Below are 16,038 nucleotides of genomic sequence, written 5' to 3'. Positions count from 1 at the left end.
AAAGGAGCCGAGGGGCTGCGGCCCTTCTCTTCAATCCAGTAAGCCCCCTCCCGCGCGCAGGTGGGCGGGCGCCCGATGCCGCAAGGATGCAGGGCATGGAGCGAGGTACCGGGGCCCCTCCCAGAGACCCCCGCCAGCCCCGCCAGGGGGAGCGTCTGCGCCCGACGGCCGGCTGCGGGGACACGGCGGACGGCGCAGGGCGGTGGCTCGGCTACGCGGCTCCTCTCCCGCGTCCCCACCCTCTCCCCGCCCGCCCCCGGCGCGGCCCTGCCCGCCCCCTCCACCCCCTCCCGCGGCGCCATGCGCAGACTCAGTTCCTGGAGAAAGATGGCGACAGCCGAGAAGCAGAAACACGACGGGCGGGTGAAGATCGGCCACTACATCCTGGGAGACACGCTGGGGGTCGGGACGTTCGGCAAAGTGAAGGGTGAGGACCTCCGGGGCAAGGCTCGGCCCCAGCCCGGGATCCGAGTGACTTCCGCCTTTCGCATCTCTTCATCCTCCCCCGCCCCCTGTGTTCCTCGTCCCCAGGGCTCGGCAGTCCCTGTCCAGGCTCCGGCCGGAGTAGAGCCGGAGGCCACGGCGGGACTGCGGAGCGGCGCCCCCTGGGAGGGCGGGGGTGGGGTGGGGACTGGTCGCCATGGCGACGGTGCGACGGCCGGAGGGGCTCGTCCGTGCGAGGGGCGGGGATGCAGAGGTGCGAACTTTCCCAGGCCTGACGGTCGGGGGCTGCACTACTCGCTCCCTTAGCTGGGTGGGGGCGCCGGGGTCTTGGCCGGGAACCCTGGAGAGGCGGCCCGCCGTTCGTCCCAGCTGTGATCCCTCGGCTCAGGGCCAGCCCATCGGTTCCCTGGCCGTCCTCGGCATTGTCCATATTTCCGTCCTCTTCAGAAGGCTGTTCACTTACCTGCCCTGGCTGATTCTCAAGTGTGAAATGTGTTCCCCCGAAGTAAGGTTGCTTTGGGGAGTAGTTTACAGAGTTTAAAAAAAAAAAAAAAAAAGGCCATGTTGTCGGAAAGGATCACTAATTTTTTTCGGAGCAGTTAATGAATATAAACTGGTCCTACATGTATTTGTGATCCTTGATTTATAGTCTGAAAGCAGACGCTGTGCCTTCCGTGTTTCTGAATTACCAAACCTGGTAGGCAGTGCATATTTTGCTTCCAGATAGTGTTTATTAATTCACTGATGCAGTTAGTTTCCGTTTATTTTCACAGGATATTTATATTTTAATTAATAGTTTTATGTACATTACTTGAAAAAAAATTTTTTTTAAAGAAAAGTGGAATCGCTTACCCTTGTGTTTCAATACAGTATTCCGGAAATAACAAACTTGCTCTCCAGTCCACCAATGCTGGCACAAAAAGTTTAATTGGAAATTTTGTGAGGCATAAATATTTTTTCCTTCAAAATATTTGACTTTATTATTAGGGATGTAGAGGAAGGAAGTATGGAACTGATAAAAATAATTCATGCATTGGCTTTGGATAAATAGCCTGTGACTTGCATATACTAAGCTCTTGGTAAATATTTGACTTGAAAGAGAAAAAAGTTTGTGAAAGTCTATGCAGTGAATTAACTAACTGAGCCTTGCTCTATCGGAGCTAAATAAACATTTTCTGATTTTATCTAGGGATGGAAGAGGAGAGCCCTTCCTTCTCTTGCTCTTTCTGAGTCATAGAACTGGAAAATTGCTGTATAGCCCACAGGGAAGCAACTGCCTAAACCTTCTTAAGAAAATCAGCAAGGCCAACAATGTAAGAAAGTAAGAAGCAAATGCCAGAATAGGGTAATAACAGCCATTAGGGTGGGTCTGTATTAGGCCAGTAAGATGTTTCTGTGCTTCTGAAGTTATTTATTTTTGGCGATGTTGTCTCTTTACTTGTTAGCAATTACAAATTTTCAGTTTATAAGTATTTGTAAGAAATACTCATTAATGCCACCCAAATAGTAATAACAGTTTTGATGCCTTCACCCCTCCCAGAGTTCTGTTTGGATTAGGATACTCATTGTTTTCCTAATATAGACCTGAGCAGAGTCAGGTCTCACTTTCTTATTGGCTAGGTGGCTTTTGGCATGGCAGATAGGAAAGCAAGAGGATATTTCTCATTTCCTGGGTTTGATCTGTGATGTGGCTGTGCCTTGAATCCCTCCAGTGACTGCTATTCCTTAACCTTCGCTCCTCCACATGTGCTTCTTTTGAAATACCACACACCGTCAAAGTCAACAATCTCTCCAAATATAGAAAGGCCAGTATTAGTTAAACGATCATAGGTTTTATAGATATGGTTCATTTGTTCATAAATACATTAATTGATGGTGGTCAAAATCTTCAACCAGTGCATTTTTTAAAGTTGTTAAACAGTTGGGATGCTTTCTGCCCCAAATAAGAAAATCCAACTCAGCCTAGCCAAGAACATCTCTTTCTGTGGTTCTCTGTCCAGAGCAAGGAAGCCCCAGCATAGCCCTCATGAGTCTCATTGGCTCAATCAGTCCCTCTGGCCAGGGATATCATGTGCTAACTGGCTTAGGCTTGTGTTCCTATAAGTAGGCACTAGCAGGAGAGATGGTATTACCCTTAGAGGAATATGGCCCACTCCTGGACGTGTGTGTGTCGGGGGGGACATCTTCTTCTGAAGTACTTGAATAGTATGGGGGGACAGAGTAGATACCTACACAGAAATGGGTTTTTTTTAGAAGAGAGGAAAGGGGACATAGCTGCCCAGTGAGCAAGCAAAAATAGCCACTGTAGTGGTGACGATGGTAACTTACAGTAGCCAAGAATTTGACAAGAATTCTTATAAATTATATGATTAGCCACATATTTCAATGGAGACAATTTGGATTAGCTAGAGGTTTTAAAATTAGTCATACACATTGCTAAATTTAACATAGAAAAGGAGTCTAATAGAGGATGTTATACAGATATGCAGAAAAATTCCCGATATGGTATTCCATCTTATAGGAAACTTATTGGGAGAGGGTGCAGAGAGGACTTTAAATTCATATGAATTATTTTGTTTCTTGTTACAGGTTTAAAAAAGATCCTTCGGTAATTTAATGGTAACATTTTGAGGGGAAACTTTAAATAGACAACTAGGGTTAGTTTGGGATTATGCTTGAATTATCTTATTATTTCCAAGATACTTTTTTCTCCCCCCCCACCCCCCCGGTTGTCAAGGTATTAGTCTCCACTCCCTTATGGGGTCTACTCCCCTTTCCTCCCAGAACAATTATAAAAGCATGGATGAACAGTCATGTTACTACTGCAGTAAATTTAAATGACAGTTTTTGTTAGTTTTCCAAAAGAAGATGCCTCTTTAGTAGGGTGGGTAGTCTTTGGCAAATGAGTTGTTTATACATACAATCTATTTATTAATTTGGTGAGTATTTCTATATAAAACTGCAATTTAAGATAAATAGGTGACTCTTTGAATGAATCAAAGAAGTTACATAAAAGCTTCTTTAAGTAAAAAATCGATATGTGAATTAGAGCTATATATATCAGCATGGGTGAATTTCAAGTATATAAGGTTAGGCCACAAAAACAAGAAGTTGAAGAATATATATAGTCATGTTATTCATATAAAATTTAAAAACATGCAAAAACACTCATGCATTACTGGTAGGAGTACAAATTTGTACCACCTCTATAGAGTATGACAGTATTTATTAAAGTTAACCCAGCAATTCAACTTCTAGGAATTTATCCTATAGGTGTATGAAATAATGAGTTATTCATTATCATATTGTTTATAAATACAAAAGATTGGAAGTAACCTTTCTAGTAGGACAATAGTTAAATTATGGTTTATCCATAGTGGTATACCTTGCAGATATTAGGAAAAAAGGGAAAAAAAGCAAGCGACCTCATATAATACAGGGAACAGTTTCCAATTTGTTTTTTTTTGTTTTTTTTTTGCGGTACGCGGGCCTCTCACTGTCGTGGCCTCTCCCTTTGTGGAGCACAGGCTCCGGACGCGCAGGCTCAGCGGCCATGGCTCACGGGCCCAGCTGCTCCACAGCATGTGGGATCTTCCCAGACCGGGGCACGAACCCGTGTCCCCTGCATCGGCAGGCGGACTCTCAACCACTGCACCCCAGGGAAGCCCTCCAATGTGTATTTTTAGGAGGAAAAAATAAGGGGATAGTAGAACAAAGTATATAGTATTCCTACCATTTGTGTATAAAGAGCAGGGACAAATTAAAGTAAGTGTAACTACTTGCATATGTATAGAGTGTCTCTTTAAAGATACACACAAAACTGTTACATTAGTTGTTCAGGGGAGGGGAACTAGGTAGCAGAGGGACATGTCACTGTATATCTTTTTATAGTTTTGAATTGTGTAGTGCAGGTATTCAAAAGAATATATAAAATTAAATTTGTAAAATAACCATATGAAAAACATTGTTACTGGATCATTTATGGATTCATACCTGTGGGAAAGACAAACACCACATTCAAGATAGTGGTAACCTCTAGGGAGAGAGAAAGGAGAAAGGAATCTGGGAGGAGTCAGCCTGGGCTTCAGTTGCATCTGTAATGTTTTACTGCTTAAGCTGCTGTTGGGTGGAACATGGGTATTTGGCTTGCCTTTTGGGATGCCTGAAATGTTTGGTTAAGGAAAGGTACCTTTCTCACATTTCCACCTATAGCTTTTAAAACTCGTCTCTCTCTAGGATTAAGTTATTTCCCTGATACTTTTAGCAGTGAGATTTTTTTTTTTTCAATTTTAGAGTGAGAATGAAATAGTTGGGTGATTAGAATATCTTTATAAATATTTCCATCTTTGTGGCGTCTCTTTATCAGTATTTAAAATTCTCTCTTTCAAAGTATGATCTTGTTTTACTTCAGGATTACATAGCTGATTAGAAGAGCATGTGTTACACTGTTCTACAGTTAGACAAAGTTCCCTTTAGAAAGCAATAACAGGTTGTTAGCTAATATTTAGTTGACTCATCTGTTGCTTTTGTTGTGCGGGAGACATTGTGAATTCTGGTAACCTTTGCTGTGAATGACTCAAGTCTTTCATGGCAGAAATACCTGTCTTCCATTTCACTGAAAAGCAACATCTTAGCATTACTGTAAAACAGTGACAGTCTGGAGAGTAACGCTTTGAGCTTTGGAAAAGGGGAGAAATATCTTAGTAATGCATATTCCTGACAAAGTCCATTTACTGCACTGATTGACTTATGGAGCAGCAGTTAATTTGGCTGCAACTGAGTTAAGTCACTGGAGAATCTTTAGCCTAGTTTTGAGAAAAAGTTCAGGTTTTGATATTGTGCCAAGGCTTTTTTTCCCTTCCCACTGCACTTGGATGGTGGGGTAGAGTAGAGAGGTCCAAGACTTGGAATATTTCTAATTAGAAGACCGGTTCCAACTTGATCAGTTAATAGCTTTACTTCAACAAATTAATCTCCCAGAGCCTCATGTTACCTGTATCATAGGTTTATTGTGAGGATCGAATGTGATAATGTGTTTCCTAAGCTATAATAAGGTGACTATATTTTCAAAAGTATTACGCTACTGAAATTCTAATGCTGAAGTACGTTGGCAGTTGGGTTCAAGGCAGATATCTGTGTTCTTACAAGTAAGGAAAACATGACATATTATATTATGGCCTTAAATTAGTAAGATTTTGCTGGGAGGAGAAAGGGAGAAAAAGAATAGGAGATACTGCCTACTCTGAAAGAGAAAATAGTTAGAGAATCAATGTTGGGACATATTTTAAAACTTTTTTTTTTTTGCGGTACGCGGGCCTCTCACTGTTGTGGCCTCTCCCGTTGCGGAGCACAGGCTCCGGACACGCAGGCTCAGCGGCCATGGCTCATGGGCCCAGCCGCTCCGCAGCATGTGGGATCTTCCTGGATCGGGGCATGAACCCATGACCCCTGCATCGGCAGACGGACTCTCAACCACTGCGCCACCAGGGAAGCCCAACATGTTTTAAAACTTTTGAGGGAAAAACCTGTATCCAATTAAGACTGGGAAATACCAGGTTAAACGTTTGATAGGTTTCTTTACGGCAGGGCTCTTTAGAGTCATTACTATATTAATATGTGTAATGAGTTTCCAAAAGGGAGAGCAGACATCCTTTCCCAGACTCCTTGATTATGAAATCTTTTTCTGTGGAGAGTCTCCAGTCCTAGTGTTTTGTAGAGCATACTTTAGAAAGTCTATTCTAATAATTTTAGTTTTATGATTTTTTCTAGCCCATAGAAACTTAGAATCCTGAAATTAGAACATTGGAGAGGAGGCTGTGAGTTGACTCGTGATAGGCTGTGAAGGATGAGACACAACTTGAAAAAGCAGAAAACCCTAGGAGCTGGAACATAATAGTCTGGGAGCAAGAAGTAACTCCCATGGATGTCACTGTGTGAGGGCATAGGGAGTAACTGATGCTCATACAAGGTGAACATTTGCTTGGTTCCCCGTCATCACTGTGTTCCATTTAAGAATTCTTGGATGGGACTTCCCTGGTGGCATAGTGGTTAAGAATCCGCCTGCCGAGCAACTAAGCCCACGCTCCACAACTACTGAGCCTGTGCTCTAGAGCCCGCGAGCCACAACTACTGAGCCTATATGCTGCAACTACTGAAGCCCATGCGCCTAGATCCCGTGCTCCACGACACGTGCACTGCAATGAGAAGCTCGCTCACTGCAATGAAGAGTAGCCCCTGCTCGCCACAACTAGAGAAAGCCCATGTGCAGCAACGAAGACCCAACACAGCCAAAAATAAATAAATAAAATAAATAAATTTATATAAAAAAAAAAAAGAATCCACCTGCCAATGCAGGAGGCATGGGTTCAATCCCTGGTCCAGGAAGATCCCACATGCCGCGGAGCAACTAAGCCCGTGCACCACAACTACTGAGCCTGTGCTCTAGAGTCAGTGAGCCACAACTACTGAAGCCCACATGCCTAGAGCCCGTACTCTGCAACAAGAGAAGCCACCACAATGAGAAGCCCACGCACTGCAACGAAGAGTAGCCCCTGCTTGCCGCAACTAGAGAAAGGCTGCGCGCAGCAATGAAGACCCAATGCAGCCAAAAATAAATAAATTTATTAAAAAAAAAAGAATTCTTGGACATGTGTAGTTCAGTTTAGAAAACCTGTTTTCAAAAAAGATTACTTTTGTTAACTTGTTGATTTTAATGGTGAATATCATAAACCTATCAGTTTCCTAGGGCTGCAGTAATAAAGTGCTACAAACTGGGTGGCTTAAAACAACAGAAATTGTTTTGGAGTTCTGGAGGCCATAAGTCCGAAATCAAGGGTTTAGTAGGGTTACACTCCCTCTGAAGGCTTTAGGGGAGAATCTATTTCTTGCCTCTTCCAGCTTCTGGTGGCTCCTGGTGTTCCTTGGCTTGTGGTAGCAAAGCTCCATTCTCTGCTTGTCTTCACATGGCCCCATTTGTGTGTGTGTGCCTGTGTTCTCTCCTTTTCTTATAAGGACACCAGTCATTAGACATAGAGCCCACCCTACATCTAGGATGATTTCATCCTGAGATCCTTAACTAAGTACACCCCCAAAGACCCTATTTCCAAATAAGATCCCATTCTGTGGATATAGTAGACGTGAGTTTGTGGGAAGGGGGACACTTTTCAACCCACTGCACTTGCCATTACAGTTTATGTGCTTTTGTTTGTTTATTTATTTGGCTGTGGTGCACAGCTTGCGGTATCTTAGTTCCCTGACCGGGGCTTGAACCCAGGGCCTGAACCCAGGGCCTGGCAGTGAAAGCCCTGAGTCCTAACCACTGGACCGCCAGGGAAATCCCTATGTACTTTTAGTTTTATGTTCTTAATTTCTCCCTTATGATGCAGTCATCCCTCAGTATCTGTGAGGGATTGGTTCCAGGAGTCCCTGAGGATACCAAAATCTGTGGATGCTCAAGTCCCTTATATTAAGTGACATAGTACAGTCGGCTCTCCATACCCTCAGGTTCTGCATATGGGGATAGGGAGGCTGAATGTTTATTTACTGAAAAAAATCCTAGTATAAATGGACTGTTGCAGTTCAAACCCGTGTTGTTCAAGGATCAGTTGTACTTTTTGAGTAACTTTTTAAAATTTTAAAAAAAAATTTTTGTGGTAAGCGGGCCTCTCACTGTGTGGCCTCTCCTGTTGCGGAGCACAGGCTCTGGATGCGCAGGCTCAGCGGCCATGGCTCACGGGCCCAGCCGCTCCGCGGCATGTGGGATCTTCCCGGACCGGGGCACGAACCCATGTCCCCTTCATCGGCAGGCGGACTCTCAACCACTGCGCCACCAGGGAAGCCCTTGAGTAACTTTTAAACTGGTTTAATAGAATGAATAAAATGTCTTCTTTGGTATCTTGTATTAAAACATTGAAATCAATAGGAAGCAGGTTTTTATTAGACTGGATTTATTTTTCATATACAAGAAAAAGGTCATAGTAGCAGTGTCTGGCACATGGTAGGTGCAGGTGCTCAATAACTGTTTCTTAAATATATGAATGAATTTTTAGAATAAGTCTTATTAGTATGGGGAATTCAGTCTATTATTCTTTTCAAAACTACAAGACTGTAAGTTAAGGGTTCTGCTTATATGTTCAACTTCTACTATTTATGTTTTATTAAAAGGATATTTAGTATTATTATACTATGTAATATTCTTTTGAGGATTATCTTTTTAAAAATATCACATTTCACTTACCCTTTTTGGAAAAAGCACAAGTTTTTGAGACAGATCTGGCTTTGTATTTTTGCTTTGTCAGTCACTAGCTGTGTAACTTTGGGCAAGTTATTTCATCTTCCTGTGCCTCAGTTACTTGTAAAGCGTTGCTAATAATACTAGTATTCCAGGGTTGGTGAGAGTTGGAGTCAGTATGTTTGGGTACAAAGTGGGTATGTCATGAATATTAACTAGTGAGTTGTGTACCTTAATTATGTATTATAAATCAACTAGATTTATATGTTAAAAAGTAGTAGTCATTTTAAAAAATCTGATTTCAACTTAAGTCAAATGAACCTGTTTTCACCTCTGTGCTCTTCTATGACAGAATAAGTGTTTCTATAGTTTTTGGGTAGTAGGTGAAATCCCTGTCAAGGACTTGGCACTATGTATATATATGTCTAGCAATATTATGTTGAAAATTAACCAAAGTTAGGAAATGGGTTGAACTTTGGAAGCTAGAAATCTCTGGTATTGACGGGATAGAGGAGGATGGAGCAGGTTAGTGAGATTGAAGCTTATGGGGATGGAAACTAGATGCATAGAAATTACAGCTATTATTTATTTAGTACTTATTATGTACCTGGATCTAAGTGGATAAAAGGGACAAATCAAGAGCTGAGATAAGATTGGCTATATAGGATTAAATCAGAAAATTTAGGACTGATTAGCTAGGAATGGGGGACAGGTTTGGAAGCAATGGAAAATATATAACCCTAAATAACAGTAGCCATCCTTTCTTTATTGAGCACTTAACTGTGCCGGTCACTATGGAAAGTGCTTTACAAAGCCTACTTCATGTCACCCTTATGGAGTACGTGGTATTCTGATTTTGAATAGAAGGTTGAAGTAATTTAACTTGTTCAAGTCAAACATTTAGTAAATACCTTCATGCAGGACCAAAGCCCAGATCTTTGTGACTGCAAAGCCCATGCTCTGTACACAGATTGCCTTCTCAAGTGGAAGGGGAATTGGGTGCTTAGCCCTACTCCTGAAAAAAATGAATCTGTTAATACCTATCATTGTTTTTTCCTTCTCTTTGAAATTTTTCTTAATTGAATAGAATATTAAAAAGTAAGTAAAATTTGAAAAAAAGACCAGTGTAGAATAACTTTTAATTATGGCACATTATCATTTTTATGTAAATATTTTTGTATAGCTGGAAAATGTAGAATACATATACAATTTTTGTTTGTTCTTTTCATGTTTATGAGAGCATTTCATGTAGTTTTTCTATGAGAGTCTGTTATGTTGGAATGACAGTATGTTAAACTGTTCTCTGAAATTGGTCATTTAGGTTAATCGCAGTATTTGTTCTTACATAAGACACTGTAATAAACATATTTATGCACATTTTTTCATTTACTTAATTCTAAGTTAAATTACAAGTCCAGGAACAGCAAATTAAAACAAAAATGAAATAGCACCTTTAATGCTATTCTAGGACATTAATTGCCTTTTTATTGCCCTAAAATGTACTGTTGGTTTACACAGCCATGAAAAAGGAATTATTATACTAATATTCCATTAAAAGAACCAAACTGTTGGGACTTCCCTGGTGGTGCAGTGGTTAAGACTCCACACTCCCAACGCAGGGGGCCTGGGTTCTATCCCTGGTCAGGGAACTAAATCCCACATGCATGCAGCAACTGGGAGTTCGCATGCCACAACTAAGGAACCTGCCTGCCACAACTAAGACCCAGTGCAACCAAATAAATAGATAAATATTAAAACAAAAACAAAAAAAAACCCAAACTGATCATGTACTCTGCCTATTGACTTAGTTTGGAATGTCTGTGTATGTGTGAGAATTTGAATCATCTCTTTACAGTTGTTGTCATGACACCTTCCCCCTCCCTGATATTGTCTTAATTTTTGTTTGAATATTTATGCAATCACACTTTTGTGATTTCTTCCACTGTTTCAAAAGTGAAGAAGTTATGCCTCTCTACTTCTAATTAATTTATAATTTGATGAAATGCTCAAGTTTTAGAAAAAAGTTTAGTTATACCTTGATTGTCTGGTGATTGATTTCATTCTGTTTATTCTGCCTTCTTTATTTTTTGGGGGGGCATCTATTATTTATAGGTGGAATGATATTCTACTCCTTATTACTCATGAGTTGCATTTTACTTGATTCCCTATGCCTTGTCTATCACCTTCCCTCCTACTCTTGCTAATTTCTTCCTAACTTTTTGGTATGTGCTCCATAAAATTTTCTGTCACATATCTGCTGCAACTTACTGCTTTCTAAATGATTTTAGTTGTTCTGTTGTAAAGTTTGTCTTGCACTCTCTTATTTCATAACTTCTTTATTTTCTTATCATCATGAAATAGTTAATAATTTTCCTAGAACATTCACATATTTCTCAAGTGAGCATTATTAATGTCCATTCTTTTTGTTTGCTTGTTTAATTCTTTTGGACTCGTTTTGGTGTTTCTTACCTTACAGTTACTTTGGTCCTCTTCAGAGGCCAGGAACGTCCCAAGGACCCAGGCTGCTTTCCATTGGTACTTTCCCCGGCAGCGTTAACTGGCGTATAGTAGATGCTCCATACATAAGGCCAAATGAATGAATTTGAGAGAATGCTTTGCATTTCCTATTCCAGGTCCTTATTTCATGACAGAATGTACATCAAGAGTTTCAGATAAGCCCTAATTGTTTCTTAAAGTTAATTGGGGTTGAAAATAAGCAGAGTATGGTATAAGAGGAGACTGGTCAATGAATTGGAGTTTCATCAACCAGTTGATGAATTGGGTGATGAATTGGAGTTCAGACCCAAATGGATTCTGCCAATATTAACTGGTATTGTTGCTATTTCCCAGTTCTGTTTCAATTGTGCAGTTAAAGGGAAAAGGTTCCTACTAAGCCATGCTTGGAGTTTTGGGAGGTAGTTGGGACAGATGAGATTAGTACTTACTCAGTATCAATAAATTAGGTCTCAGAAAGAAGATACTTCCTGAATTAGGGTTTAACAGTCAAGTTGACTCCTCTTAATCACATCTGATTGGTACTGAAGACTGTAGAAAACCTTATCAGAAATTAGAATGTGCTTGATTTCTACAGTTCATTTCAGCTGTGACTATAGGTTTTTCTTCCTCACTGGTTTCATATATATTTTAATGATGTTTTGATGGAAATATATCCAGTGCATTATGTTACCGTGCCATCTTTCAGAAAGCTTCTATAATTTCTTAGCTATGAATGGTTCTTTTTTTTTTTAATTGAGGTATAGTTGATTTACAGTATTATATTCATTTCAGGTATACAACAGTGATTCAAAATTTTTATAGATTTATACGCCATTTAAAGTTATTATAAAATGTCAGCTATATTCCCTGTGCTGTACAATATATCCTTGTAGATTATTTATTTCATATTGATACACAGTTTGTACCTCTTCCTCCCCTACCTCTGTCTTGCCCCTCCCCACTTCCCTCTCCCCACTGGTAACCACTAGTTTGTTCTCTATATCTGTGAGTCTGTTTCGGTTTTGTTACATTCACCAGTTTTTTTTATTTTTTAGATTCCATGTATAAGTGATGATATACAGTATTTGTCTTTCTGTCTGACTTATTTCATAGCATAATACCCTCCAGGTGCATCCATGTTGTTGTAAATGGCAAAATATCATTCCTTTTTATGGCTGAGTAATAGTCCATTGTTATATATGGATATATATATATACCACATCTTATTTATTCATTCATCTGTTGATGGACACTTAGGTTGCTTCCATGTCTTGGCTATTGTAAATAGTGCTGCTATGAACATTGGGGTGCATGTATCTTTTTGAATTATTGTTTTCTTCAGATATGTACCCCAGGAGTGGGATTGCTGGATCATATGGTAGTTCTACTTTTAGTTTTCTGAGGAACCTCCATACTATTTTCCATAGTGGCTGTGCCAATTTGCTTTCCCACCAGCAGTGTTACAAGGGTTCCCTTTTCTCCACATCCTTGCCAACATTTGTTATTTGTAGACTTTTTTTTTTTTTTTTTGCGGTACGCGGGCCTCTCACTGTTGTGGCCTCTTCTGTTGCGGAGCACAGGCTCCGGACGTGCAAGCTCAGCGGCCATGGCTCACGGGCCCAGCCGCTCCGCGGCACGTGGGATCTTCCCAGACTGGGGCACGAACCCGTGTCCCCTGCATCGGCAGGCGGACTCTCAACCACTGCACCACCAGGGAAGCCCATATTTGTAGACTTTTTGATGATAGCCATTCTGACAAGTGTGATGTGATATCTCATTGTGGTTTTGATTTGTATTTCTCTGATGATTAGCAATGTTGAGCATCTTTTCATGTGTCTATTGGCCAGCCATGGATGGTTTTGAGATTAGTTGAACTATATAAATGGTACTTAAAAGAAAAGTTAGAGATTCCCTTTACATTGTAGTAGTTTTAAAATGGCACTTTTTGGAGATTAATCCTTTGTCAGTTGCTTCGTCTGCAAATATTTTCTCCCATTCTGAGGGTTGTCCTTTCATCTTGTTTCTGGTTTCCATTGCTGTGCAAAAGCTTTCAAGTTTCATTAGGTCGCATTTGTTTATTTTTGTTTTTATTTCCCTTTCTCTAGGAGGTGGGTCAAAAAGGATCTTGCTGTGATTTATGTCATAGAGTGTTCTGCTTGTGTTTTCCTCTAAGAGTTTTATAGTGTCTGGCCTTATATTTAGGATTTTTCTTTTCTTTTCTTTTTTTTTTTTTTTTTAATATTTAGGTCTTTAATCCATTTTGAGTTTATTTTTGTGTATGGTGTCAGGGAGTGTTCTAATTTCATTCTTTTACATGTAGCTGTCCAGTTTTCCCAGCACCACTTATTGAAGAGGCTGTCTTTTCTCCATTGTATATTCTTTCCTCCTTTATCAAAGATAAGGTGACCATATGTGCATGGGTTTATATCTGGGCTTTCTATCCTGTTCCATTGATCTATATTTCTGTTTTTGTGCCACTACCATACTGTCTTGATTACTGTAGCTTTGTAGTATAGTCTGAAGTCAGGGAGCATGATTCCTCCAGCTCCGTTTTTCTTTCTCAAGATTGCTTGGGCTATTGGGGTCTTTTGTGTTTCACAGATTGCCAACAAACACATGAAAGGATGCTCAACGTCACTAATCATTAGAGAAATGCAAATCAAAACTGCAATGAGGTATCACCTCGCACCAGTCAGAATGGCCATCATGAGAAAATCTACAAACAGTAAATGCTGGAGAGGGTGTGGAGAAAAGGGAACCCTCTTGCACTGTTGTTGGGAATGTAAATTGATACAGCCCCTATGGAGAACAGTATGGAGGTTCCTTTAAAAACTAAAAATAGAACTACCATACCTCCCTGCAATCCCACTACTGGGCATATACCCTGCGAAAACCATAATTCAAAAAGAGTCATGTACACAATGTTCATTGTAGCACTATTTACAGTAGCCAGGATATGGAAGCAACCTAAGTGTCCATAAACAGATGAATGGATAAAGAAGAAGTGGCACATATATATAATGGAATATTACTCAGCCATAAAAAGAAACGAAACTGAGTTACTTGTAGTGAGGTGGGTGGACCTAGAGTCTATCATACAGAGTGAATTAAGTCAGAAAGAGAAAAACAAATACTGTATGCTAACACATGTACATGGAATATAAGGAAAAAAATGGTTCTGAAGAACCTAGGGGCAGGACAGGAATAAAGATGCAGTCGTAGAGAATGGACTTGAGGACACGGGAAGGGGGGAGGGTAAGCTGGGACGAAGTGAGAGAGTGGTATGGACGTATATACACTACCAAATGTAAAACAGATAGATAGTGGGAAGCAGTTGCATAGCACAGGGAGATCAGCTCGGTGCTTTGTGACCACCTGGAGGGGTGGGATAGGGAGAGTGGGAGGGAGACGCAAGAGGGAGGGGATATGGGGATACATGTATATACATATAGCTGATTCACTTTGTTATACAGCAGAAACTAACACACCATTGTAAAGCATTATACTCCAATAAAGATGTTTTTTAAAAAAATGGCACTTTTACTTTATGATTCCCTGATAATCCTTTGGGTTAGACTATGTTGCGGTTGAACATTTGCTCATGTGCTGGGAAGATTTGTATTGTGCGAGTATTGTGAAAGTTAAGAAAGGATCTGGGCGGGTCCCAGCATCAGCTTCGCGAAGGCTCTCGGCCTCTCGGCCTCTCGGGGTGCCGCGGCCCGCAGGCACCCGGCACATGCCCGCCCCTCCGCCACAATACCCAAGAGGAAGGTCAGCTCCGCCGAGGAGGAGCCCGAGAGGAGATCGGTGAGGTTGTCAGTTAAACCGGCTCCCGCAAAAGTGGAAACGAAGCCAAAAAAGGCAGCAGGAAAGGATAAATCTTCAGCCAAAACAGTGCAGACAAAAGGGAAAAGGGGAGCAAAGGGAAAACAGGCTGAAGTGGCTAACCAAGAGACTAAAGAAGACTTACCTGCAGAAAACAGAGAAACTAAAAATGAGAAGAGCCCAGACTCTGATGAAGCAGGAGAGAAAGAAGCAACTCTGATTCATATCACACATCCGGTCCTATCAGTGGTCCCTGTCTCCCTGCTTGTACAATCCAGAGGAATATTCTTATCAACTATTTTGTAAATGCAGGTGTTTTAGTAGCTCTAGAAACAGTTTTAAAAAGGAGGGAATCCCACCTTATCCCATTTTTTAAGTGTAAATGCTTTTTTTTTAAGAGGTGAAATCATTTGCTGGTTGTTTTTTGGTACAACCAGAAAATAGTGGGATATTGAATATGGAAGGCTTTGATTGCCTTGGGTGTCAGCTTAGCATTCCACAGATGAGGGGTAGCTTTTATATCCTATAATACAAAGCATACTAAATGGCAGTTTGGAGTCAGTTGTGCATTTAATGTCTTAAACACTTGAAATTACTTCTTTTCCCATGTTGTTTTTGGTTGAATTGTTTCCTAAAGCAAACCACTCACTCCCTGATCTTGGCTCTCCTGGTCAGAATTTGTGTACTCTGTAACATCTTTGGTTGTGGTAGTCCAGTTCTTCTCGTAACTTTGTTAATGTGCTCTGAACGATTGACAATTTGAGTATGTAGTGTATATGATATTAAATTGTGAATTAGTGGGACTTACGATGTAACAGCATATCAGTATTTGAAGATATTGGTACTTGATACCCTGTCAAGGAAAATTTGCCTCCAAATTTTAAGCTGGAAAGTCACTGGAATAACTGTTCAGAAAAGAATCACAACTACATGATTTTTTAGATTTTTGGTACGTATGTTAAGAAATGTATATAATTTAGGAACTTCCCTGGTGGCACAGTGGTTAAGAATCTGCCTGCCAATGCAGGGGACACGGGTTCAAG

At 40.8% G+C, this 16,038-nt stretch overlaps 1 protein-coding gene across 3 annotated transcripts in view; it reads left to right on the top strand.

Annotated features, from left to right (window-relative positions):
• The first annotated feature begins 300 nt into the window (after positions 1-300).
• The window catches only part of PRKAA1 (protein kinase AMP-activated catalytic subunit alpha 1), a 44,265-nt gene continuing 28,527 nt past the window's right edge, over positions 301-16,038 (top strand). For all 3 annotated transcript variants that reach the window (XM_065875604.1, XM_065875602.1, XM_065875605.1), the window contains exon 1: positions 301-427. In XM_065875604.1, the coding sequence (XP_065731676.1) occupies positions 301-427 (127 nt within the window). The remainder of the gene's footprint in view (positions 428-16,038) is intronic.

Source organism: Phocoena phocoena, chromosome 3 (genome assembly GCF_963924675.1).
Source record: "Phocoena phocoena chromosome 3, mPhoPho1.1, whole genome shotgun sequence".
NCBI lineage: Eukaryota > Metazoa > Chordata > Mammalia > Artiodactyla > Phocoenidae > Phocoena > Phocoena phocoena.
Note: the sequence above shows the minus strand (reverse complement) of the source record. Positions and strands in the feature narration are given on the sequence as shown.